Source organism: Hemitrygon akajei, chromosome 4 (assembly GCF_048418815.1).
Source record: "Hemitrygon akajei chromosome 4, sHemAka1.3, whole genome shotgun sequence".
NCBI lineage: Eukaryota > Metazoa > Chordata > Chondrichthyes > Myliobatiformes > Dasyatidae > Hemitrygon > Hemitrygon akajei.
Genome location: NC_133127.1, coordinates 48351877 through 48379637, shown reverse-complemented (window position 1 = coordinate 48379637; position 27761 = coordinate 48351877). Strand labels below are relative to the sequence as shown.

Genomic DNA, 27761 nt, shown 5'->3' with positions numbered 1-27761 from the left:
GCTACCCTGTGCCACACATTCAGGACTTTGCAGCAAACCTGCACGGCGCACGGATCTTCTCCAAGGTAGACCTCGTCCGGGGATACCATCAAATCTCGATGCATCCTGACGACGTCCCCAAAACGGCACTCATCACCCCTTTCGGCCTTTTCGAGTTCCTCCGCATGCCATTCGGCCTGAAGAATGCCGCACAGATGTTTCAGCGGTTAATGGACGCGGTGGGACGCGACCTGGACTTCGCTTTCATCTATTTGGATGACATCCTCATAGCCAGCAGCAGTCGTCAGGAGCATCTGTCCCACCTCCGTCAACTCTATGCCCGACTGAGTGAATACGGCCTAACAATCAACCCGGCCAAATGCCAGTTTGGGCTCGACACCATCAACTTCCTGGGCCACAGGATCACTAGACGGGGCAAGCCCTCTGCCCGCTAAGGTAGCCGCAGTCTGCCATTTCCCCCAACCCACCACAATCAAAGGCCTTCAGGAATTCGTGGGTATTCCTAGCGCACTTGAACCGGCTCACAAATAGCCAGCGCGCCGGCATGAAGGCCAGTCCCAAAAGGGCGCCAAGTCTGCTTCACCAGCAAGGGGAAAAGCCCGCACGCGGGACAGGACTGTGAATATGTGCCCCCTACAGCATCCGCGCCCGGGGAGGGCGGGATCAGGAAGGCTTTAAAGCGAGGCCGTGAAGATCGAATAAAATCTTTTTGTAACTGCAGTTCATTGACTCCGTGTCATTATTTCAGCGCTGCGTGTAGCACACCGCTACAATATGTTATTTCCAATCCACACTGGTATCAGGGTGGTACAGAGGACCAGAGCTTGGAGCTTGCAAATTAGTACTGAAGGTATGATTGTCTTGAATGCTGAGGTGTAATCAATAAACAGCAACCTGACATAGGCATTGCTATTGTCTAGGTGATCCAAAGCAGAGTGGAGATCCAGTGAGATTGCATCTGCTGGAGACCTATTGTGGCGAAAGGCAAACTGCAGCAGGTCCAGGTATTAGCTAGGCAGGAATTGATTCTGGCCATGACAAACCTCTCAAAACACTTCATTACAGTAAACATGAGTGCAATTCGGTGATAGTCATTTAAGAAGCTCACCCTATTCTTCTTGAGCACTGGTATGATCGTCACCCTTTTGAAACAGGTGGGAACCTCTAACTGCAGCGGTGTTGTCCTTGAAGATGTCCTTGAACACTCCCGCCAGTTGGTTGGCACAGGTTTTCAGTACCCTATCAAGCAGGCCATCAGTACCTGACGCTCTTGCAAGAGCTCACACTCTTCAGAGACGTCCTGACATCAGCCTCTGAGACAAAGATCACAGGGTCACCCGATTCTGCAGGGATTTCCACAGGTATAGTTTTAGTCTCCCTTTCAAAAGATGCATAAAAGGGGTGAGCTCATCTGGGGTGAAGCATCACAGCCATTCATGATACTAGGTTTTACCTTCTAGGAAGTAATGGCCTACAAACCCTTCCAGAGCTGATGTGCATCTAACTTCAACCAGAATTGTTTTTTTAACTTTTAAAATGCCTTCTGTAGGTCATACCTGGACTTCCTGTATAGTTCTGGATCACCGGTCTTTAAAGCTGCAGATCTAGCCCTCAGCAAACTACGAATTTCCTGGTTCATCAATGTCTTTTAATTTGGATATGTCCAGTATGTTCTTGTAGGTACACTCATCCACACAGGTCCTGATGAAGTCTGTGACAACAGTGGTGTATTTATTCTGATTCAAAGATGAATCCCTGAATATTGCCTAGTCCACAAACTCAAAGCTCCTTTACCTTCTTTGACTATACCTTCTTGGTCCTCACCACTGGTGCTGCGGTCTTTAGTCTCTGCTGATATAGCAGGAGTAGAATTACAACCAAGTGATCAGACATCCCAAAATGTGGATATAGGATGCAACAGCAAGTCTTCTTGAAGGTGGTTATAAGTGTTGGCTCTTCTGGTTCTACAGGAGATATAGTTCAGAGACTTCTTCAAACTGGTCCAGTTGAAGTACACGGCAATGATAGGGAAGGCATTAGGATGTCCTGTTTCATGACTGCTGATCACAGTGCTCAGCTCCTCCAGTGCTGCCTGATGTTGACTTGAAGTGGAATGTACAGTTGGCCCTCCTTATCCGGGAGTTCCGCAAGCGCGAATTCAACCAACTGCGAATCGGGAAAACCGGAAGTGCTCTTCCAGCACTTGTTGTTCGAGCATTGTTGGCCTCACATCTCGTTCATTTGCTACTTTGTTCCTGTGAAAAAATGGCTCCTAAAAAGCAGTTAGGTGGTCAAAGCAATTCCTCAAAGGCTAAGAGGGAGCATAAAGTGCTATCTCTCACCGAGAAAGTAGAAATATTAGAAGCCTATCACAGAAGCATATCCCTATCCATGGCCAAATTATACGTGAAAAAGTTCTTCGTCTCTATAAGCACTACTGTGACGGGGTTGATGAGAGCGAGAGAAAAGAGTTTAAGGCTAGTAAGGGATGGCTGGCTGGCTATGTAAAGCGCTACAGCCTCAAGAACGTAAAGATCATGAGAGAATCAGCATCAGCTAATGCCAAGGCTGCAGCAGCGTTCCCAGAGGAGCTCAAGAAACTCACAGATGAGAAAGGCTACCTTCCAGAGCAAGTCTTCAATTGTGATGAAACTGGCTTGTTCTGGAAGAAGATGTTTTTCAACAGGCGCAGGTTTTAAAAGGATATGATCCTCGACTACCATCCTTCGATGAAACAAAGCCTCCATGTAACCTGAGGGATAACAAATGCCTACAACCACTGCAAGATCTGTTTGATGATGCAAGGAAAAAGAGACAGCTTCCTATAACAATGTTTCTAATTAAAGCATCTGCAATTCTGAAGTCCAGATGTTCAACGCTTGAAGATCCTCAGCCCTCAACCTCCACAGTTGAGCCTCCTCCAAAGTGTCCTTATTCCCCAAACAAGACAGTGTAACAACTACTGTACAGGTAATACAAGTTTTACTTGTTGTTTGATCATTGTTCGCCTCACGTCTCATTTGTTTGCTGCTTGTGTTGTGAGTGAGAGGAACATGTAGTTTTTTTTTCTTGTCAATATTCCCTAAACAAGACAGTGTAACAATTATTTACATAGCATTTCCATTGTATTAGATGTTATAAGTTCTGTAATCTAGAGATGATTAAAAGTTTTACTAGTCGTTTGATCATTGTTCGCCTCGCGTCTTGTTCGTTCACTGCTTGTGTTGTGAGCGAGAGGAATATGTACAGCTTTTTTTTGTCAATATTCCCTAAACATTCCGGTATAACAACTATTTTACATAGCATTTACATTGTATTAGGTATTATAAGTAATCTAGAGATGATGCAAAGTATACGGGAGGATGTGCGTAGGTTATATGCAAATACATTGCATATAACCTACATAATAAAATATAAATATATATGCATTTTATATAAGGGACTTGAGCATCCACGTTTTTTGGTATCCCCGGGAGGTCCCAGAACCAATCCCTCACGGATAAGGAGGGCCGACTGTACAGCACTACCAGGAAGACGGCAGAAAATTCCCTTGGCAGAAAAAATGAATGACATTTGACCGTGAGATTTTCCAAGTCAGATGAGCAGGATTGAGACTGCCAACTGCCACTTTGTCCACCACGATGAGTTAATAACAAAGCATACTCCACCACCTCTTTCTTTAAAAGACTGAGCTGCCCTGTCTTTGCGGAGAACGGTGAAGCCATCGGACTACAGCGCCACATCTGAAATGGCAGAGCATGAAGCAAAGTATACAGCAATCTCTGATGTCCCACTGGTATTGCAGTTGGGAAAACATGGAGAGAAAAAGGTCATTCTTGTGGTATGATGGAGCCTAAGGTTGTCCATGTAACAGCCTGGACAACCTTACTTTTGATGTCAGAATTAGATAGTAATGAGCAAGGGAAGTTGCTGTAACTGAAGTTCAGAACTGTTATAAAAATTCTGAAACAGAAGTGCTAGAACAATGCAGCAGCTCAAAAAGTTAAATCAATGTTACAGGTAACCTTAACCAGATCTGGCCAACCTTGGTCTCTACTTCTCTGCAGAGATTCCCTTTCTTCTCTCCATATACGAACATTCCTGAAATGTGCAGCTTGTTTTCTCACTTTTAAAATTCTGGTAAAAGGTCTTTGGCCTGAAGTGTTGACCCTGTTTCTTACTCTGCACTGATGCAGCTTGAACTGCTGAGTGGTTCTTGCAGGGATTTTTTTCCCTTTCAGATGTCCAGCATATTTTGGTTTAAATTTTATACAAAAAATTGACACTAACATATCATTATTCAGTAGCTATACATCACTAACCTTTCCATGCCACTAATGTGGGAATAAGGAACCATCTGTGCTAAATGTTGCATCTCATGGGCAATAGAGATCAGATTAGATCTTATAAAAAGAGTTGGGAGCAGCTTCTGGTCTGGAAAATAGAAAAGAAAGAAATTATCACCTGGCAAAAATATTGCAGAAAGTTTATTTATTTATCAAATAACAGCCACATCAGGTACAGAGTTCATCCTAATCTAACACTAAACACATGGTCTCACAACTGCTCAAGCAAATGTTGTGTGACATCACAGTTAACTATGAAAAAGATAAATATAAATCATAATAAATTCATGAAACAGGATCATGAAAGAGAACTTGTATCAATAAAGAGAGAAAAAAATAATAAATTAATATTCATCAAGCTCAATATTTACACTATTCTAATCAAAATTCAGTGAACTGTGCAACACACAACTACTAATAATGGTAATCTCAAAGGAGTAAAAAAAAGAAGCCTGATTGAAGGCGAAACCATAGAGTCTTCCCAGGAGTAAAAGAACTCAGCAAGCTTCAGAAAGCGCAGCTACCAATTGGACAATATATCCACTCATATTCAACTTACCATCTTTATTATGAAGCTGCTTTCCTCTGCCAACATCCAAACTATTTAATTTTTGATAAATTATAAGACCAGCCTAGTAAAATAAAGACAAATTAATGTAGTTTTTGCTATCTATAAAATATCACCATAGAAGACCAAAAGACAACAAATATAACCCTTTGTTATCTTCAGTAATATGATAAACATCAGCAAATCAAAGTATTGAAATGGTGCATGGGCTCAAATGGCAAAGCACAAAAAAGACAATAGCTTAGCAAAGGAGCCAAACATAATCTGCTCCTTTCATCCGGTGACACATAGACCAGGGGACAAAGATTTAAGATACTGGATATTGCACAGGAAGGGAATGTCAAGGAGATTTCTTAGCAAATAGTAATTATCTCAAATTACCTGCTTGTAAGGTTTGTGGGAAAATATAAAACTATAATGGGAAGGGACTTGAGGGGGTAAATAGTCTTACAGAACTATAGGGTAGAACAAAGTAATGGATTGACTGGAATTCTCTCAGACAGCCAGCATGAACTTATTGGGCTATGGTGCTAAAGGTTCTATAAAAACCGACATTAAAAAATGTATGACAATTCATAACTTATCTATTCAGTGCTTATTAAAAGGGTCACCCTCCTAAAAAAAACTCAGTTCTCTAAATCCAGGTTTCATTCTTGACATGTTTAACCTAAATACTGTAAACTAGCTTACCATGGAAAGCTTGGACTAACTAATATCCCACCCTTCCAACAATACCACTCTGAAACCAGGTACATGAAGCTTTGCAAGGCCAAAATAGTTCACTTCACTGTTCCCTTTACATAACTTCCTTTTGACCTGGTGAAATGTTATATGGGTTCTCTACACCCACATTGAATTGACATGAAAATCAAGTACATGGATAATTTGGGCCACAACTCCCTACTAGTTGAAGTGGTAATACAGTTAAGCCATTGGCTACAACTTTTGGATAACCTCTTAGCTCTATCCAAATCACAACTGATTTCTCAAAATTTCACCTTACACAACAAGCACTGCATTGGAAGCAAGATACTCAGATAAACAAGCCATCGTGCAAATAGCATTCTATACCACATCCTGAGGTGTTCAGAAACAAAAAATGGTTACTTCCTCAATCAGAAATGTGCCTAGCCTTTCCACATAGCTTCCTGTCAATGTGTCGGAAATTAGAATCAAGTGCTACGAATGTGGAGCAACTCTGAGGGGCCGAAGGGTGCAAACTCGCCCCCTCCTTTTTGAGAATCACAAGATCGCTAGTATTTCGGGTATGAGACCCAGGAAATGAGAGAGATACACAGCATGTCAGGAAATGAGAGAGAGAGACGCAGAATACACAACCAGGTGGAATGTCTCCTGACATAAGCGGAACGGAACCACTGATTACTGCTATTGTCTCTTGGAGAAGGAATTGTGTAATGAGTACTGTACTATTCATTGAAACCCCTCAGGGGACAACCAGAGTGGTCTGGTTGAGGGATTGCATCATCCCAACCTGATTGACATCTGAGACCCCGTGAATGAGGATAAAAGAGGGGTCTGGGGAACACCCCTTAGACACACCAGGAGAAACGCTAGAAATCCAGTGACAGCGTTTTATAGCGAAGCCGGTGAGAGCTCGTGTGTGTCCTCCCTTGCCTGGGTGGCGGGCTCATCATGGAAGAACGGTTTAGCTAAAGGAGAGGTCACACTTGAACGGCCACAACAACGAGACACCGACGGATCAAAATCATAAAGGAAGGTTGGCAAAACATTTAGCGGTAACTGTTCCCATTCTTCTATCTCTCTCTCTCTCCAACAATTGCAACACAGCGACAAACAAACGACGGCAGCCTGTGTGAACTGAAACGAACTTTATATTTCCATCGGACAATTCATTATCCCCTAGACAACGATAGAGCTTATTTCTTATTGATTATTATTATACCCGCACTTTTAGGTTTAGTATTGACGACGTATATTATCTGTATATTTGCATTGATATTGTTTTTGTGTATTTTTACTAATAAATACTGTTAAAAATAGTATCACCAGACTCCAATGGATGCCTCTATCTTTGCTGGTAAGTAACCCAGTTACAGGGTTCGTAACACAAGCAAACAAATTAAAGTTATACAAATCAGAAACTCTTCACCAGGTACTCAGGTTCAATTCTGATGACGGTGTAGAATTTGCACATTCTCCTGGTTTCCTTCCACAACTCAAAGATGATCTGATAGTTAAATAGAAACTGTATAAGTACCCCTTAGAGAAGTAAGTAGTAAAAGAATCAAAAGGAAATTTGATGGGCATATGAGAAAGAATAAGTTATAGGTCTGCCTGAAATAAGAGAGGGAATTGATTGCTATGTTGAGAATCAGCAAACCTGAAGGGCTAAATGCCACCTCCTTCTGTCATTATTTTTTTAAAGCACAAGGTTATGGACCAAAACAGGTTGATAGAGATGGGACAGGTCAACTATAACCTAAATCAGGGGTTCCCAACCTTTTTTTATACCATGGACCCTACCACTAACCCCATGGACACAGCTTGGGAATCCCTGATCTAAATGAACAGCAATTAGACTCAGGAGCTAAATCTCTTCCTATTTCTCTTTTCCACTGAAGAATGTAGAACTGCTTTATCCCATAATTTGTTGCTAGACGTAATTTGATGTTTTAGTTCATGTAGGAGCCAACTATCTACTTTGTCTTTATTGTATTTGATGTTGCGCATTTTTATTATGGGTTACGGTAATTTGTCACAGGGGTTTGGGTGTGGCAGAAGCAATTGAGTATAGTCACATTTCACCCTTTGCTTTTGTATAGTCAGAGTGGGGAATGAATATGTTTTGTCGACTGCTAATCTCATTATCGCTACTTCAGTTATGAATTGCTAATTTTGATTGTCTTTGTCCCTCATCTTTGCTGATTTTGTAATAAAGGATTGAGTGTACTTTCTTTAACTTGGAACAGTAATTTGGAAGTACGTCACCTAGTGTTAATTCCCTCACTCAGTCTCTCAGTGTCTTTAGTCTTGTTTTCAAATAGCTGTTACATTTTGGCAACAAAAAGTAGTTATACCAAACAAACACCAGTTTACAGCAAAGGATTGCCTCAGACCTGATGGCAAAATTGGAATTGCAATACCGAGAAGCTGGCAACAGGAGCAGCTTGCGGTCGGATTATCTATGACCTTTTGTTGATTCATGCTGTGCATTTGTGGCTTGAACAGTTCTGAATGGTCATCACCGTCTCTCCATCAGAGATCAGTGCTTGATCATGTGGTATTTGCCTGAGAGTTTGTCGCCTTGTTTTAATGAAGTGGTGAAATATTGCCACGGTTGCTGAGATTGGGCAGGTTCAAGCACTGTGGATGTCGGGGCAGTTTGCTTGTTGCCTATGTTTATTGAAAGGAATATCACCAATGCACTTTGTGAAAGTAATATGACTGAATCAAAGCATGGAACTGATGTCAATGACCCTGAAGTCAGAGCTGGCAAAAGAGGAATTAAACCCCTTACTGCCAAAGCTAAGTCAAAAGAATTGCAAATCTTCAAAAGGAGCATAAAATAACTATGAACAAAATTAAAGTTTTAATACTATCATTTATGGATCTTATGAAAAATAATGAAAATATGCTACAAGTGCAATCCCATTTGAATAATTTGCCTAATCTCTGTGAAACTGTTGCTAAGCAACATCAAATACTGATTTCTTTACTTTCCAAGGGCAAACAAGAAAAATAGAATGAAGGTTTCTTAAGCATTGATAGCTATAGTCATGCATTCAGAAGTTGTGAAATAATGGTTGACCCAAGCATTTTACATTGAAGATCATGTTGCTGCCATAAGTGAATATGTCTTACTTTCCAACAGACAATGTTTCTCAATTCCAAGGTATGTTTTAACTACACATATAGTAGAGGATTCACAAGATGACGTGAAACTGAGCAACAGTGTGGCAAATGCCAGCACTCAAAGCTCGGTTGCAAGAAGAAAATCTTTTGTGTCAACTATCTCCTGGGCACGATTTAAAACAGAGGCTGATTTAGCTGCATTAAATGCACGATAACAATTATTGAAGGACAAGCATGCTGAAAGAGCAAGAGGAACAGCTCCAGAAAAGGACGTGTGAAGCTAAATTTGCAGGAAGAAATTGCCACACAAGTAGCCAAAGTTAATGCACTAAGGGATTTAAGTGTGACAAATGTTAAAAGTGCTCTAGCAAAATAGTCCTGTGTGAGTTTCTACATTGAAAAGGCACAAAAAAAACCACTTAATATCAACCCTCAAGAGGTAGTTCAAGGTGTTTACTCTCAGCCTGCACTAGCGAGGCATTCTGAACTTATGCTACATCCGACAGCTCAAAGTGCTCATGTGGACATTCACTTGCACTTACAGCATGGAAACACTCTCGGTTCAAACAAGAGGGCAAAACAATATAATTGATATTATGAGAAATCAAAATAAAATATCAACCTTATTAGCACAACAACAATGCCTTTCATCTTTGCCTAAAAGAGAGATTCAAATCCACAATGGTGATCCATTGCAGTATTATGCATTCATGAGGGCCTTTGAGAATAATGTTGAAAGCAAGAATGACAGCCATATAGAGCTTGTCAAAAGTTGCCAATATGTGGACCCTTGGATGTTAAGGCTAGGGATTAACTACAGGAATATTTTGGTAAAATTGCATCTGCCTACATGCAAAATGTTCTTTCTTGGGTACCTAACAAATCTGAAAACGAGAAAGCTCTTCAACACTACAGTCTTTTTCTTAGAGGCTGTTGCAATGGCATTGAAGAAGTGTAGTACATGTTTGAGCTGGACATACCTGCCAGTATGACAATTGTAATAAAGAAACTGCCCTATGAGCTCAGGGTTAAATGGCGAACTGTAGTCTGTGACTTCAAGAAAGGCAAAACCATAAGACTACTTTTGCTGACATTGTTGATTTTATTGAAAGGCAAGTAAAGATTGTTACAGATCCAGTGTTTGGAAAATACAGGATGCTCCATCATAATCAATAAGCAAAGGTGTGAACAAAACTAAGTCACAATTTTGTTCTAAGGTTACAGGAAGCAGGGTTGCCACTACTGTGACCACTGTGAGAAGTAAAGCTAAAACTGAACCTGGAACTAATGGAAGGGTTTATTTGATCTACAAGGGTGAACACACAGTAGATTTGTGCCCTTAGCTGGAGAAGAGGGCTCACAGTGAGAAGATTGCCTTCCTAAAGGAAAATGGTGTCTGCTTTGGCAGTTTGTGTAAAGGACACATCAGCAAAGATTGCAGTTTTAATCATCCCAGCATACTTCATATTTGCTCTAACAACAAAGGGGCAGAATCAAAACAAACCGTGGAAGAACCAGGCACAGGGTAATTAGGATAGTGCCCTGGTATTCAATGGCCTCACAGGGGTTGGCGATCAGGATTGTAAACTTCCCACTGTTCCAGTACAAGTGAAGTCTAAGAAGGGTAATAAGACAATGGTTCGTTATGCTTCCCTAGATCAAGGGAATACAACAGTTTTTTGCACAGTGGGCCTCATGATCAAGCTCAACCTTACAGGAAAAAGGACACACATTCTCTTACACACCATGGGTCAAGAGAAGATCATGAATAGCTACATTGTTTCAGGATTGGAACTGGCTGCCTTAGATGGTGAAAACTATTGTGAACTACCTAACATCTATACACAAGAACGAATGCCTGTCCACAAGGGAACATTCCACGACATAGGGATCTCCAGGGATGGTCTCCCCTGAAACAAGTACATTTGCTAGAGACCGATTAGGAAATAAGCTGCTGAAAAGGATAATTGTGCCTAAAGTATTAGCGCCTTTGCAAGTGATTTGCAATGGTAATAATGGACCTTATGTGATTAGAACAATGTTGGGTTCAACAGTGAATGGACCACTGAAAGCAGACAATAGTGATCGGAGAAACTGTGCAGAGCCAGAGCTGACAGTTAACAGGATCTCAGTTTTGAACTTGGATGAACTTTGGCAGCAACAGTTTAAGGAAGACACTTGAATGCAGTCAGGATGAACAACCTGGTTTGTCAAGAGACTACCACAAATTCATGGAGCTGGCTGCAACTTCTGCAAAGCTGGCGGATTGCCACTACCAGGTAAGTTTAGCTTTGAGAAAGAAAGAGGTTAACATGCCAAATAACAGGACGAATGTAGAACAGTGTACTCTAGATCTAAGGAAGAAGTTTAAGAGGGATTTGTCAATTCATAGTGACTACACAGCTTTCATGAAGGGTGTCATCTGCAAAGATTATGCCAAAAGAGTGACAGTAGAGGAACTGGAACTCAGCAATGGGCAAGTCTAGTATATTCCATATCATGAAAAATTTGGATTTGGATCAAGGTATACCTTTGGTGGAGAGAGCACTGAGTGTGCAATGGTGCATCCAGTCTGATAACTTCAAGCTTAAGATCATGGTCCAAGATAGACCACTCAGCAGAAAGGGGAATATTCTCCATAGTTAGTTCCATCTATAAGCCTTTTAGGACTCATGAGTCCAATGGTACTAACCGCTAAGAAGATCCTACAAATCTATGTAAGAAAGAGCTTAGCTGGCATGACACTACACCAATATCAGTTGCTCATGTGTGGACAAACTAGCTGGAAGAACTTCGTCAGCTGGAAGACTTTAACATTGTTAGATGTTTGAAGCCCCTGGATTTTGGAGAAGTTACTGCTCTGCAGTTACACCACTTTACAGATGCAAGCAAAGTTGGCTACGGAGCAGTAACTTATCTGTTGTTGCACAACAAACGTTCTCAGGTGTACAATGCTTTTATTGTGGAAAAATCTAGAGTAGCTCCATTGAGGTCAGTTTTCATCCCTTATATGGAGCTCACTGTTGCTAAGATGGCAAGCCACATGGACACATCATGGAGGAAAAGCTGCACATGCAGCTTCATAACTCAGTGTATTGGACTAATTGTACTTCTGTACTGAAGTATAGCAAGACTTAAACTTCCAATTTCCGAACCTTTGGTACAAACAGTTTCATAAATTCTTAAGGTCTCACAGGCATCTCAGTGAAGGTATGTAAACACTTCAAACAAGTTGGCCACATCTCTAGAAGCCAGATGTGGCCACTAGAGGTTTGAAGGTGGAAGCATTCCTGAAGAAGGAAGGGATTAGCTTGAGAATCCCGATTGTTCTGAAGAATTCCTGCTAGATGATCTGGAATTCAAGAGGAGTATTACAATGAATGCTGCGCAGACTAAGAAGAAGGTGGATGCACTAACATGTATAATTCATCACTTCTTGTCTTGGACCTGTTTGAGGAAGACATTGGCCTGTATCCTCAAGATTTAAGAACCTGCACTTGTTTCTTATACAGAAGAGGAAGCAATTGAGCATGGCTCTTGCTCAGTCTGACTTGGATTAAGAACTACAAGGACTTTTTTTAGAGAGAGAGATGGGAAGGGGTAAAGGTCAGATGGGCCAAGATTGTCTATCATGGAGGAGTTCAGAAAGACTGAAATAGAGATCATTGGGTTTTTCCAAAGAAAGATTTCCAGATGATTTCTCAAGTTTGCAAAGAGGAGAAAGTGTAAAATGAAAAAGCCATTAGTTTCAAACTCAATCCAGTACTTGAAGATGGTGTCTTGAGATTTGGTGAATGACTTAGTAAGGCATCTATCATTGAATAATCTAAACATCCTGTTATACTGGCAAAGAATCTCCATATCTCAGTCATCCTTCTGAGGCATATTCATCAAGAAATGGGACATGTTGTCCATGTTGCGCCAAAAATACTAGATTCATGGCAGTAATAATGCTAAAAGAAGAATCCTGTCTAAGTGTGTTGTTAGTCGATGACTGCACACAGCTCCAGGATGCCAGCACACTACAGATCTACCTCAGCACAGGTTCTCTCCAGATGAACCTATGTTTATACATGTAGAGGTGGACTACTTTGGACCTTTTGAGATGAAGAGCAGAAGGAGCACTAACCACAATTACGGGGATGTCAGAAATAGTCAAGTATAAAATTATTTCATCCAAGGAGACATTGTGCTTATAGTTGATGACACAGCACCTCGCAACTCATGGATCAATGGGAAGAGTCATTCAATTCTTTCCAGACAGAGGAGGATTTGTGCAGCAGGTGTGCATCAAGACGAAGACCAGCTGTCTGGACTAACCCATGAACAAGATCTGTCTTTTACAGAAGGCAGAGGGTTGAGGAGCTACAGCTCTAGAAGCTTCACTTACTTTGGTTGCTTGACTTCATGACTTTGACTTGTCTTACTGACTTGACAGATCACTCTATACTGGGCTCAGTGATAATAACCTCTGGCCCAGATGACTGTTACATGACTTGTCTTGAAGAAGAAAGAAGAAAGTGGACATTTACATAAACATTAAGATGTTTACACTTGAAGATTTAACGTCGCCCATTTTTGTAGTATTGTAGTTGTAATTATTACATCGTAATAATTAGTAGCTGGGATGTAGGAGCCATCAATCTATTTTCTGTCTAACTGTATTGTATTTCGTATTGCGTATTTTTATTATGCATTATAGTAGGTTGTTGGGGAGTTTTGGCCATGGTAGAGGTAAATGAGTATAGTCACATATTCATTCTTTGCGTTAGTTTAGTCAGAGTGGGGAATGGATATTTTTTGTAGACCGCTAACTTTGCCTTCGCTACGTCAGTTTTGTTAGTTTTTAATCGTTATTTTTCACCATTTGCCTTTACTGGTTTTGTAATATGTACTTTTCTCGACTTGGAACTCAGTTATTTGGAAGCGCTTCACAGTGTGAATCCCCTCACCCAGTCTCTCAGAGGTTTTGGTTTAATTTTCATATGAGGAGTATTTGATAGCTCTGGGCATGTACTCGCAGGAGTTTAGAAGAAGGAGAGAGGATCTCATTGGAATATTGAATGTTGAAAGGCCTAGATAGAATGGACATGGACAGGATGTTTCCTATTTGGACCAGAGAGCACAGCCTCAGAATACAAGGAGATCCCTTTAGAACAGAGATAAGGCAGAATTTCTTTAGCCAGAAGGTGGTGAATCTGTGGAATTCATTGTCAGGGACAGCTGTGGAGGAGAAGTCAGTGGGTATATTTAAAGCAGACATTGATAGGTTCTTGCTTGGTAAAGAGATCAAAGACGATATGAAGGAGGCAGGAGAACGGGCTTGAAGAGGATAATAAAACAGCCATGAAAGAATGGCAGAGCACATTCAATGGGCTGAATGGCCTAATTGTGCTCCTATGTCTTATGGTTTAAAAAGACATAATTGCTCAATTTCCAATTGCTGTAAACTAAATAAAAGTATTTGAAATAAAGCTATTTTCATGAAATACAAGTACAAAATATTATGTTGCAGGGTATTTATTACTGAAACATATACATACGTAGGCATCGACTGCTGCATACTGCTGCTGCTCATTGCTGAGTGGAAATGTATCCCAGTTGCTACAGCGGACAGCTGTATCCTTCCACAGCTGTTTACCATACAGGTGCTTCACCAAACCATTCAGACTCCACGTCTCTGCACAATTTAACTGGATTACATTACAGAAAACATGTTTCAGGTCCAAAGCAGAGACCTCACAAACTGTTTCAAAGTAATTTCTACCCAGCTTAGTAACAATAAAAACAGAAAAATAAAATTCAGGCACTTCTCAAAAATAAGACAACCACGAGTTTCTTTAAATGAACTGCCTCTGACATTAATAAACAAGGCAACTGTAGACAATCACATTTCAAGTAACTCAGAAACAATGAGAAGTTAACCGAGAAGGGAACTAGATGTATTAAATTTGGCCATCATTGGCTACTCAACACTGAACAAGATCCCTTTTAACTTCACACCCTGTAAATAGAAGGTGTAACAATGGGAACATTTGTATCCAAGTTATAAGGTATTATATCAGTCATACACAGGCTCCTTCCCTCAGCTTTTTTCCCTCACTTCTCCCTCCCTCTTGGCAATACAGTGGACTCCAGTTTATTGGGACACATCAATACAAGTACATTTTGCCCCAATTAAATCTCTGCTCAACTGAATAACAAATTATATATTTCAATGAAATAAAAAACAAATTAGAGCACATTCAATACTACTACAGTACTATAAAGCTATATATTAGTTTTCTGTAGTTAATGACAGAAGAATTCATCTAGTGTGCCTGTTCTTTTGATTTCTGTAAATGAACAAAGTAAGTCCAGACACCTAGTGTAGATAATGGACTGTCTTCATGCAATGCTATCAGTGATTGCATCATACAAATCTTCACTTTCATTGTAACATTAAGGTGACTGCTAATACCTTCAAATTCTTCATAGTTCCTAATTTGTTGAAGTAATGTTTTCTTTTCACTTCCAGCATCTCCAAACCTGAATGCTTGAAACCAGTGAATTAAACAGTTGTTACTGAATTAAGCAGCGTCTTACTGCATATTTCTCACCAACTATCAGTAACAAAAATTATTGCTTTTGAACACAAGTACAAATAACTGATGCTATATAAAAACTGTTTGCTGTATGCACGGTGCAGCGCCTAACAGCCATGCAAGTGCACACATCAGACGTTAGAAACTGTTTTGCAACCCCAAATAAGTGGCATTGTGTGTCAAATAAACAAAGGGAATCCCTCCTATTTTCTTGATTAGTTTTTGCTCTTTAAGACTCACCCCAAAGAAGCAGCTGCCCCAATTGACAAATGGTCCCATTAATTGAAATCTACCGTATTGATGACTGCATCCAACCATCATGTGAATTTATCGTACAGATGTTTCTTCACTTCGGAATATCACTGTAATTTCCTCATTTATACCAGGTCTTACCTTATTACTACCAAAGACCTACAAACAGCCCCAGTGTTTTCTGCCTCTACGTACTTGCCTTCCACTCATCAGTCTCCACATTCAAAAGATTATCATACGTTATTTACAATACCTCAAATATAATGCTACCACTAGACACATCACTCCTCTCACCCTTCAGCATTCCAAACAATATCCCCTGCGATGTTGTTTTAGATTTTATCCACTGACCTTTTAATCTCCATCAGTCTTCCACTGCAACCTCAGAGGTGCACCACCTGGCTATCTAAATCCTCTCCATCATCCAGAAACCCAAACAATCCTTCCCAGTAAAAAGCAAACTTACCAGCACTACTTCCAGTATACCACCTTCAGTGTCCAAGCTGTAGTCTCCTCTAATAATGAGGACACCAAATGTAAGCTCTATGACCTCTGACCTGAGCTTTGCAATGTTTGTTTCAGGTTTAGGCCGGTGAAAGTTGAAGTAAGACTATACCTAATCCTAATTGTGCCAATCATAAAAACAATGTTTTAACACAAATTATAAGCAACTATCAGAGGAAAATAAGACAGATGAAGATCCATTGATTTAATATTGTCCTATACTGTTCATTAATTAAATTAGCACACTTGTGTTTTGTGAACACTTTGGAACTTACAAAACTTAATCATAATAGAAGACTGTTAACAATTTTGAAGGTTTCCCCAAATCCAGGTTTTGTTATAAGTTGCTAGAACAGCAATTCCTTTCAATCAGAAAATTAAACATTTCCTTTCTTTGGGTAGATAGGAAAACAAATATTATCATATTTGAAATATTATGCTTCTTGTCATTTTAGTTCACCAATGCAACAGGATGCTGTTCACGTGATTACACAGTTGATTCTGGTTAATTGAGGAAGCTGCTCTTTGGGATGACTCTTAAAGAACAAAAACAAATCAAGAAAATAGCTGGGATTTCCTTTGTCTATTTGGGACAATATGCCACTTAATTGGGGCAAGAGACTGTTGCCAAACATTTTCTGACACCAGTGTGGCCATTAGACATTACACCATGCTTACAGCGAAGAGTTTTTAAAATGGTGTCAGTTGCATGTGCTTGTGTTCAAAAAGATGTGATTTTTGTCACTGATAGTTGGCAAGAAATAAGCAGTAAGATAATTCAGAAATGTTTTGCTCACTGCGGTTTTAAGCATTCAGACTTGGAAATGCCAGAAATGGATGAGAGTGAAAATGAAACCATTTCATTACTTCAACAAATTAGAAACTAGAAAAATTTGAAGGTATCGACAATCATCTTGAATGTTACCTTTGGTCCCGGACACTCAGCTCTCATCTGTGGTTCCAAGTAGCTGTTTGTATACAACTGCGGACACATCCCGCCCGGTACACTGCTTCTACAGACAGGCTAAACCAGGTAAGGGTAGCCAGCTAGTCTCATAGTCTCATACCCTGGTGAGACAGGGAAACTTCTGTCCTAGTTTTCCAAGACAGCTCCAGCAGACTGGGCAGGGGAGAGCTAGGAGTGAGATCCAACAGCCTGAAAGGCGATTCTACACCACTATGTGGAAAGCAAAGGGCAGGACGAAGTGCAGTAGAAGTCATGGCTGGATTCAGACTTCTGATGTTGAGAGAGTGGAACAGCCCCAGTGCAATGGCTTTTCCACTTTAAAAACTTTCTGCACAGGTTTCTTGTCATCATCGGATACAACAGACTACCACCAGTAGTTCTAATTTGTTCTGCATTCCATTTAAACACAATTTGTTGCTCAGTTAAATGGTAGTTTGTCCTTTTTTAATATCTTTTTAACTATTTCCATGAATCTTCGGATAATTGGGACAGCCACTTAATTGAGCCAAGATGTACTGGTCCTGATGTGTCCCAATTATCTGGAATCCACTGTGTATTCTGAAAATGCTTCAGCTCAATATCTCTCTCACACTCAAAACAATTTATGAATGGAAATGCAAAATAAAGATGTGGTTTTACCCTTTTGTTAGCTATCTCCGACAATTCCACAAGGCCTTTCATTGTAATGTCATAGTCTTTCATTAGTTTCCAATAATCTCCATGAACTCCAACACCCACTTTTTTAATTGCTTCATCTTCCAGTAATCTTTTGAGTCCACTTGGAAATCCTAAAATACAATTCACTTTACTAGAAAATTAATTCTTTTTGGCATTGTCCATTTTTAACCGAGGAAATGTTTCACTTTTCACTTGTCATTATCCATTCTGACACTTAGCTTCAAAGATGCACATTTAAAAATCCTTCCAAATTCCTTAAACCTATATGTATCTACCTACTGTTGATGTGCAATAGCATTACCATCATTGAATCCCCATCCTTAACATTCAGTAGATCATCACTGACCAAAATCTCAATTGGACCAGCCTTATAAATACTCTGGCTGCAAGAACAGGTCAGTGGTCAGATATCCTGTGGAGAGTGACTCATCTTCTGATATCCCAAATCCTTTCCATTTTCTACAAATCAATTCAGATAAGTGATGCATGCTCTCCATTTGGCTGGATGTCTGCAGTTCTAACAACTCTTAAGCAGCTTGATGCCACTCAGGACAAACCAGCTTATTCAACTGGTAGACCATCCAAAAAACTAAACATTCATTCCCACAATGGCTCAAGTGTGCACCATCTAAAAAATGAATTATAGTTATTCACCCCGGCTACTCTGACTGCAGTTCCAAAACCTACCACTCAAGGACAAGAACTCTGGGTGTAAGGGATCACCATTGCCTGCAGGTTCACTCCTCAGTTCAGGCCAGCCTGACTCAGAAATACTTCACACTTCATAACTTGTCACTAGTTATAAATCCTAGAACTCCTTATGAATAGCACTGAGTCAATAAGGAGACTCAAAATCTCCTTCTCATGGACAATTACAAATTAGTTAAAAAAAATGCTGGCTTTACTAGCAACATTCAAATTCTCAAAAATAAATGAAAATTAGATTGCTGCAAACCTTTTATAATGTTGCATTTGGCTTCACATGTACAAGTAAGTTGTTTAGAGTAAACTCACCAAAAAATTAATACCACAATCAACACAACAAATTCAGCATTGGAAAAAAAACATGTGCCTTCAATATTGAAAAAGTTTTAAGTTAATAGTATAAAATTCTTACCAAGAAATTTTAAGTTTAAAAAGTGTTCCAGACTAGAACTTGTCCACTTAGTCCTCTTTGACATTAAAAGTACAAATTAATGATTAATATCATGGACTTTCATTGCCTACTACACAAGATGTACTACCCTTCGTCAGGACAAAGGGTCTCGGCCCAAAACGTCGACAGTGCTTCTCCTTATAGATGCTGCCTGGCCTGCTGTGTTCCACCAGCATTTTGTGTGTGTTATTTGTATATATTGATGGTTAAAGAAATTGAAGAATGAAAGAAAAGAGAGTAAGACTGCTAAGATGTATCAGTATAAATTAATATCAGTGACTTGATCAACAGGCAGAGAACTTATCTTCACCAGGCATCCATGCACTTACAAATTCTAGTACACAGTAGTTCCATGAAGGAAAGAAGGTGATAGTTTAAGTTCTCTGCCTGTCAACTATTCAATACGCAAAAAGCTAGAGGAACTCAGTAGGTCAAGCAATATCCATGGAGGGAAATGGAGAATTGTGACCTTTCATCTGCACTTAGGTGTTGCCTAACATATTGAGTTCCTCCAGCATTTTGTTGCTCCAGATCACAGCAGCTGCAGTCTTTTGTGTCTTTAGAAGGAAAAACTAAAGTCATCAAGTTCTTACCTGACATGGAAGATATGTGGAACAGGTAGCATTTGTTTTCAGAGGCACACAGTTGAACAAGTGCCACTTTTCTCACCTTCCCCTTCACGTAAGTTGGAGGCCACTCTATGTCAAACCCAATGGCTGATTCACTTTGAACAGAATACCTGAATCAAAAATAACAACACATCATTCAAAAAGATTGGTTACCACTTACTATCAATACAAAGTAAAACCTGAGAGTTCGTACAACCGGAAAGAATATTACCCTACAACCTTTTTAAAATAAAAAAAATTACTAAGCATGATAAATATTGATCTGTGCTCCTCTATATTTAATTGCTATTTAGAGAAATGGGAGAGGGGTGAGAGGGCAGAAAAATGAACTGGATTGAGATGTACAAATCAGTGTGGGAATCTGATCAGAAACAAATGGAAGAAGATACTGATAGTGAGATCACGGTGCATCTTGTGGAAAGGACGAAGAATAATGTGTTGGATGTGAAGGCTGGTAGAATGAAAAGTGAGAACTAGAACTTTCTCTATTTTGTATGATGAGAGCTGAATTGACAGAAGTCTGAGAAGTAAAGGCACTGTAAGGGAGGGCTCCAAAAATCACAGGAGGAAAGCTATTTCACTTGATAAAGGAGGACACATTCAATGTACTGGAATAGAAACTCATCTTGAAAGAAGACATAGTGAAGATGGAGAAATTTGCGACAAACATACTGAGAAATGCTGTAGTTGAGGTAATTGTGAGAGTCAATAGAGTTATAGTAAATGTCTATGAATAATTTGCCTCCTGACATGGAGACAGGAATCTGTAAAAATGTCACTATTTTGCTTGACCAGTGAAAGATACATAGCTCAGGCCAGTGAACAATTCTTGGTCAACCCTGCCGAAGAATCAACAAAGACACAATCGAGGCATCAACGTGTTTTATTGAACAGTATATCCAATTAACACAACGTTCAATTTGATTTGTATTTCAACTCATAATTAGAAAACTTACCTTAAATCTTCTGATAGAAATGAACAATCACTTCCTTCATAACTGTAAATAATAGACCCAGGAAATTTCAAGAAGGGAAGTTTGTCCTCCAAAACATTTTTGATACAAGGAGCCTATAAAATAGCAAAACATGTGTTTCAAATTGCTACTGATCAAAACTTGCCTGCCACATCCTCCAAAGAAACAATGTTTCAATCCATTATCCTTATGGGAAGCCTCCCTAGTGTGATCCTCTAAACTATGTTCTATTTCAAGCTTCTGAGTAAGTAAATTGCCAAAAGAGAGAGCAAATTAATTTAGAGTGCAAAGTTTTCTTTTTCACATGACCAGCAGGTGCAATAGCATGCATCAGAGAAAAGGACGTATGGTTCTTCCATTCATTGGATATATTTCTCAACTTTAATTAAGCTACATTTATAATATTGTACAGTTTCCAATGATCCCATCAAACAATACAAAACGTAAGAATTAGTTTTTAATAAATTCATTGGAATAATTAGTTTTGGGTAAATGCTTGAGAAGGGAGCTTTTGGACATGAACAATTTTAGAAACTATTAGCATCTTGCAAGTGAACGCTTAATTCTTTTGTTTAGGTTACATGTGTGTTGCAGCAGAACTCTTTTGATATGTTATTCCAATGAAATTAACACAGGGATGAACAAAACTATTACCAGCAGCAGAATTCAGATCTTATTAACTGTATCACTACATGTTCTCCACAGATAAACATAATATTACTTCAAAATCCACTTCTGTCTGTTATGGTCAGGAGTTTTGTTTCAATAGGAGTACATTTTCATGAAAAATATTGCATATTGATGATTGTGTTCACAAAAGCAAATAATTGATAAGATCTTTCCAAAAAACATGTCATAACCAAAAACAAGGAAATAAATCGTCAGTAATTCCTGTGTACCTTTAGTTGCTTACAAGTTTCTTCTGATGCCATCCATTCAGGTAACAAACGCTCCTGATCAGTCATCCTTTCACAATCTTGTGCATTTTTTCAAGAACTTCTCCTAAGAATAAATATAAAAACAGTAAGTTTTCTAAAATAAAATACAGTCAGCCTTTATCCGCGAGAGATTGGTTCCGGGACCCCTCGTGGATACCAAAATTCGCGGATGCTCAAGTCCCTTATTTAACCTGTCTCAGTGCGGTGGACATTAGGACCCAGCAGCAGAGATCTGAATCCGCAGTGTTTCTGTTCACGAAAATGAATCACAATAACAATTGAAAATTAAGTGGAAATAATAAAGCGATCGGAAAGAGGTGAAACACCATCGGTCATTGGAAAAGCATTAGACTACGTTGGTCAACTATTGGAACAATTTTAAAGGATAAAGTGAGAAATGCCCGATGAAAGCTACAATTATTACTAAGCAACGCAGTGGTTTAATTATTGGGTTTTGGGTTTTTGATCCTCCACATCGACCCGGCACAGTGGGGAGCACGATCGGGAACAATCTGTCACTGGATCAAACTCGGGAACTTCTATTCCCGAGCCCGGCGCTGAAACATACGTTCTTGTGATTTATATGCATAGAAAGGTAAAATATATCCTATATACGAATGCAAACATTTGACTAACTGATGCTAAATAATACCGGATGTACCTGTTCCAACTTACTTAGTAAGAGAACTTCCGATTTTTTCGATCCTGACCCACAATAACCCACGCACATCCTCCTGTATACTTTAAATCACCTCTAGATTACTTACACCTAATACAATGTAAATGCTGTGTAAAATAGTTGTTACACTGCATTGTTTAGGGAATAATGACAAGAAAAAAAGTCTATACATGCTCAAACAACAAGTGCTGGAAGAGCACTTCCGGGTTTTCGCGATTTGCAGTTGGTTGAATTCGCACATGCGGAATTCGTGGATAAGGAAGGCCGACTGTATGGAAATCTAAGAATTACAGATGCTGGAAATCTAAGAATTACAGATGCTGAAAATCTGAAAATACAGCAGATAATGCAAATAATCAAAAAGGTTCAAAGATTTATTTATTATCAAAGTATACAACTTGAAATTCTTATTCTCCAGGTAGCCATGAAACCAAGAAAGAAAAGAAAAGCAGCACAATCATCAAACCACCAAAAATTCACCCCTCCCCACACGAAAAAATGAGAAATAGAACAGACACATTGACCTCCAATTCCCTCCTCCCACATAAAAAAAGTGAATAAAACGGAACAGGCACATCAACCCCAAATCTATGTAGCCATAGAGTACTACAGCACAGAAACAGGCCCCTCGCCTCATCGAGTCCATGCCAACCTAATCTCCTGTTCTGTTCCATCTACCTATACCCAGGCCATCTTCCTTCAAAATGCTCCCATTATCATTCAAACTTCGCCTAATTATTACAATTGAACCCTTGTCTACCACTCCTACCGGCACCTTAATCCACACTTGCACCACCCTGAGTGACAAGGTTTGCTCTTAAACCTTTCACTTTAAACCTGTCATCGATTTTTTTCTTATTTTTAATTTAGAGAGACAGTGCAGAACAGGCCCTTCCGGCCCGATGAGCCAACTCTGCCCAATAACCCACCAAATTAACACAAGCCCAATCACAGGACAGTTTACAACGATCAATTAACTTACTAACCAGTACGTCTTTGGATTATGGGAGGAAATCTATGAAGTCACACTGGAAAAACATAAGAACTTCTTTCAGATGCTGCTGGAATTGAACTCCCAACTCCAGATGATCTGAATTCTATTAACATCACACTAGTTCTAGTCCCATCCAACCCGAGGGGAAAATGTCTGCCTGCATTCATGCTATCAATAGCTCTCATCATTTTGTATACCTCAATAAGATTTCTCCTCATTCTCCTGTGCTCCAGAGAATATGTAGGCTCTCCATTGATCAGGGCTGTCCAGGGATATTGCGTCCTAGCCGTCTACGCAAGCCTGGGCAGTAATAATATGGTAAGTAAGCTGTTGCACATGCAGCTGGCTCCACCTCTCCATGCAGCTGATGAATCCAAAGGAACAGCAGAGACCAATACAGCTTGGCACCAGTGGTGGGGAAGGAGTTGCTGTCAACACTGAACTCAACATAGGATTACCTTATGGACGTCAGCTCTGGATTTTTCCTCAGGGTTTACTCCCAAAGCCTTCCTCGTGAGTGGATATAGCTGCAAGGCAGCAATTTCAGATCAGAGCTCCCTCCTCTTCGATGAGCTGCCATCCACAGCTGAAAAGCCCCATTTGCCTCATCAGACACAAATAAAAGCCAGGAGCTGGACTTGGTTTTATTCCAGGGAATAAAGTCCTAGCATATTCAACCTATCCCTATAACATTTTTCTGCATTCTTTAAAGCCTACTTATACCTTTCCTATAGGTAGATGACAAGAACGGTACAACAATACTCTAAAGTTAGCCTCACCAGATGTTTGTGCAACTTCAACGTAACATTCCAATCCTTTGCCCAATACCCTAATTTATGAAGGCCCATGTGCCAAAAACTCAAACCCACTCTTAATTCATAATCACCCAGTCAAGTAAACTAATGGAAAGATCTTGCCTACCAGATATTTATTAACCTCTTCTCCTCTTCTGTCTTCACAGATGAAAAAATCCACAATAGACTCCTGTGTGTGCTGTTATGAGTGATGAACAGACCTGATGGACAATGGGGTGCAGAGTTAACCATTCCCCCCCCCCCCCGAGAACTACGAACTATTGCTGTTGCTATGCTGCTCATGAGAGAGATAAAGCCCAGGCAAGAACATTTGCTACAGATAAGAGGGGGAGAGAGACTGTTGATTTACTGTATTATGACTCTTCCTGGATTATTTACCTTCTACTACAAGGACTTTACTTTGCTCGTTAACATTCCTCAGGAGATAGCAGGAGTGGCCTGATTTTGATGGACACGGTCATTCAGAGTTGATGGATAGCTGAGACCCCGTGAGTGGGGATAAAAAGACAGGTCTGGAGAGACACCCTTCAGACACACCAGTGGACACTGACTGAGTGTTGGGAACCCACAGAAAGGTGGGTCGGTCGGTAAAGCTCACAGTGTTACAGCAGAGCAGGTGGGGACTTGTGTGTGTGTCCACTCATGCCAGAGTGACGAGTCCACCACAGAAGAACGGTCTAGCTGAAGACCAGAGGGGTCATAACTGAATGACCACAATGATACGACGGATTAAGAAAGCCACAAAAAGGTTTGCCTGTCGCAACTGTTGCTGTTACATCTCGCTCGCTCTCTCTCTCTCCAACAATTTCAATACAACCATAACTGTTTCAGCATTTATGAACTGAACTCTATACTTTCCTATGACAATTCATTTACCCCTAGACATTGATAGAGCTTGTTCATTATTGATTATTATTATTCCTACACTTTTAGGTTTATTACTGCTAACTTGTTTTATATGTATATTTGCATTTTTGATATTGTATTGTGTAGTTTACTAATAAACACCTTTAGTTTGGTACCACCAGACTCCAACGGATTCTTCTTTCTCTGCTGGTCAGACACCCAGTTACGGGGTACGTAACAGTACAAAGATTAAATGCTCAAAAACTCTTAATAAAACAGGCAGTTTTGGAAAATAGTTTCAAACTATGTCTCATAATAGGTGGACACTGGAAACACTTTCTCCAATACTTTTATGTACACATGAAAAAGTGGTTATTTCAACATATAATTCTCCGTAACTTCCGCCACCTCTAACGGGATCCCACCACCAAGCACATCTTTCCCTCCCTGCCCTTTCTGCTTTTCGCAGGGATCACTCCCTATGCAACTCCCTTGTCCATTCGTCTCCCCCATCCCTTCCCACCGATCTCCCTCTCGGCACTACTTATCCTTGTAAACGGAACAAGTGCTACACCTGCCCTTACACTTCCTCCCTCACCACCATTCAGGGCCCCAGATAGTCCTTCCAGGTGAGGCGACACTTCACCTGTGAGTCGGCTGGTGTGGTATACTGCGTCCGGTGTTCCTGGTGTGGCCTTTTATATATTGGCGAGACCTGACGCAGACTGGGAGACCATTTCTCTGAACACCTACGCTCTGTCCACCAGAGAAAGCAGGATCTCCTAGTGGGCACACATTTTAATTCCACGTCCCATTCCCATTCTGATATGTCAATCCATGGCCTCCTCTACTGTCAAGATGAAGCCACACTCAAGTTGGAGGAACAACACCTTATATTCTGTCTAGGTAGCTTCCAACCTGATGACATGAACATTGATTTCTCTAACTTCCATTAATGCACCTCCTCCCCTTCTTACCCCATCCCTTATTTATCTATTTATGTATTTATTTATTATTTTTTCCCTTTTTTCCCCTCTCTTTCTGTCCCTCTCACAATCACTCCTTGCCAGCTCTCCATCTCCCTCTGGTGCTCCCCTCCCCCTTTCTTTCTCCCTAAGCCTCCCGTCCCATGATCCTTTCCCTTCTCCAGCTCTGTATGCCTTTTGCCAATCACCTTTCCTGCTCTTAGCTTCATCCCTCCCCCTCCTGTCTTCTCCTATCATTTCGGATTTCCCCCTCCCACTTTCAAATCTCTTAATTTTTTCTTCCTTCAGTTAGTCCTGACAAAGGGTCTCAGCCCGAAATGTCAACTGTACTTCTTCCTATAGATCAGACAATCCCAATAGATGGACCACGGGCCAGGTCCAGACCGCGAGAACCAGATGTCTGGACCACACTGACCCATTGGCACTTACGTGAACGCACCTGTCATAACATGTAAATTAAGCACACGCTGCTCTAATTTATTTTAACCTCATCCTACACCGTACACTTGACCTACGCCCCCGTAGAGGTGACTAACTTTTGAATCAACGTGGTTCCCCAAGCTCAATTCAAAAACACAAGAGCTATTGCAATGCTTCTACTCACACTGTTCCCTTCCACGTACACATGTGAGTCATCGTTTTCTTCAATGAACTCTATCAAGAACCAGGACAGAAACAGACTCTCCAATGCACATCTTGGCCAGTGCCTCAGGATTGCCACAACAGAATACAGGCCCGACATCAGAAGGATTGCCTCATCCCATCACTGTCACTTCTCTCACTGATTGGTGAATGAATCCATTTATTTTTGCCCATTTGTCAATCTTATTGTGGTATAATAATATTACAACAACAATAATACTGGTAATTTCATTTATAGCTACACTTCATACTTCAAATGCTACATAGCTTAATTAAAAAACAAATAGATTAAATGAGAGAACAGAAACAGTGGAAAAGGCAATACTACTAAAACAGTTAGTGCGGAAATGCTCTTTGTGAGGAAGAGAAGTGGTGAAGACTACCATGTTTACAGTGTGTGTGTGTGCGTGTGTGTGTGTATTTTCAGTCCCAGATGAGTTCTCAACGTGACAGCTGACAGTTGTGATAGCTAGAGTCATAATTACCGGTAAATGGTTGGTTTTGGACTTTCAAGAGTGCATTTTTTTTTCTTTTTTTTTAAGCCACAACACAGGCTTTGAGAATCCCAGGCCTAAATTATTACTAAGAATAATGGTAATGGTAGCAACAACAACATCTGCCCATAAAACAAAGGCAATTAAATAAATGTAAAAAATATGTACACTGTATATTCCAAATTAGAATTGAGGCTTAAGGCATTTATCCCTTAATAGTGTACTGAATGCCATTTATTCACGCGAGTGGAGGTGATGAGCCTCAGTTCTGACCCAGGTCATTCACTCCGTCAGTGTTCCAGCATTACCTTTCTCCCCCCTCGGTGCAGTGTCACGTACGAAAGAATATATGACTTTTGATTGATTAAAATCTGGTGCACACTGTCATCCTGATGAAGTTGTTGCAACCTCCACTGTTGAAGGAAAACAATACCAACACAGCAATTATTTCTGCCGACTAAAACGTTCTTAAATAAAATGACGGTTGTCTAAAGCGACCGGTCAACAGGTCAGTAGATATTAACTGTACGGTTTAAAGGCAGTAGGAAAAAAAGTCATGGATTTTTTAAATTAGGTACAGAAATGAATTGTACTACATCGCAAATTACCAGAAAACTGAAAGCACCACCTCCCCTCTCACAGCTCGAGAGCTCTACTCGATTTCCCGCCAGCAAGGGCCTCCAAACACGAACCCGTCCTTGATGTCCAACGCCTTCCGGATGCGCTCCACCAACCGGACCGAGTGGTCAACCACGTGACCAAACCACGCACGCGTGCCATCCGGGACACGTTCGATCTCTCTGTGCTCGATTGGTAAAGTCGCATCACATCGCCTTATCAACAAAACTGCAGCGTTTTCGGTGGCTTACGCTGTG

At 40.3% G+C, this 27761-nt stretch overlaps 1 protein-coding gene across 3 annotated transcripts in view; it reads right to left on the bottom strand.

Annotated features, from left to right (window-relative positions):
- wrn (WRN RecQ like helicase) overlaps positions 1–27614 on the bottom strand; it is a 141496-nt gene extending 113882 nt beyond the window's left edge. For all 3 annotated transcript variants that reach the window (XM_073042519.1, XM_073042520.1, XM_073042521.1), the window contains exons 1-8: positions 27495–27614; positions 21392–21494; positions 20475–20587; positions 19483–19628; positions 17695–17843; positions 14292–14441; positions 4906–4978; positions 4323–4434 (exon numbers count right to left, since the gene is read on the bottom strand). In XM_073042519.1, coding sequence (XP_072898620.1) covers positions 4323–4434; positions 4906–4978; positions 14292–14441; positions 17695–17843; positions 19483–19628; positions 20475–20587; positions 21392–21457 — 809 coding nt within the window. In that variant the 5' untranslated portion in view covers positions 21458–21494; positions 27495–27614. The remainder of the gene's footprint in view (positions 1–4322; positions 4435–4905; positions 4979–14291; positions 14442–17694; positions 17844–19482; positions 19629–20474; positions 20588–21391; positions 21495–27494) is intronic.
- Positions 27615–27761: the final 147 nt, after the last annotated feature.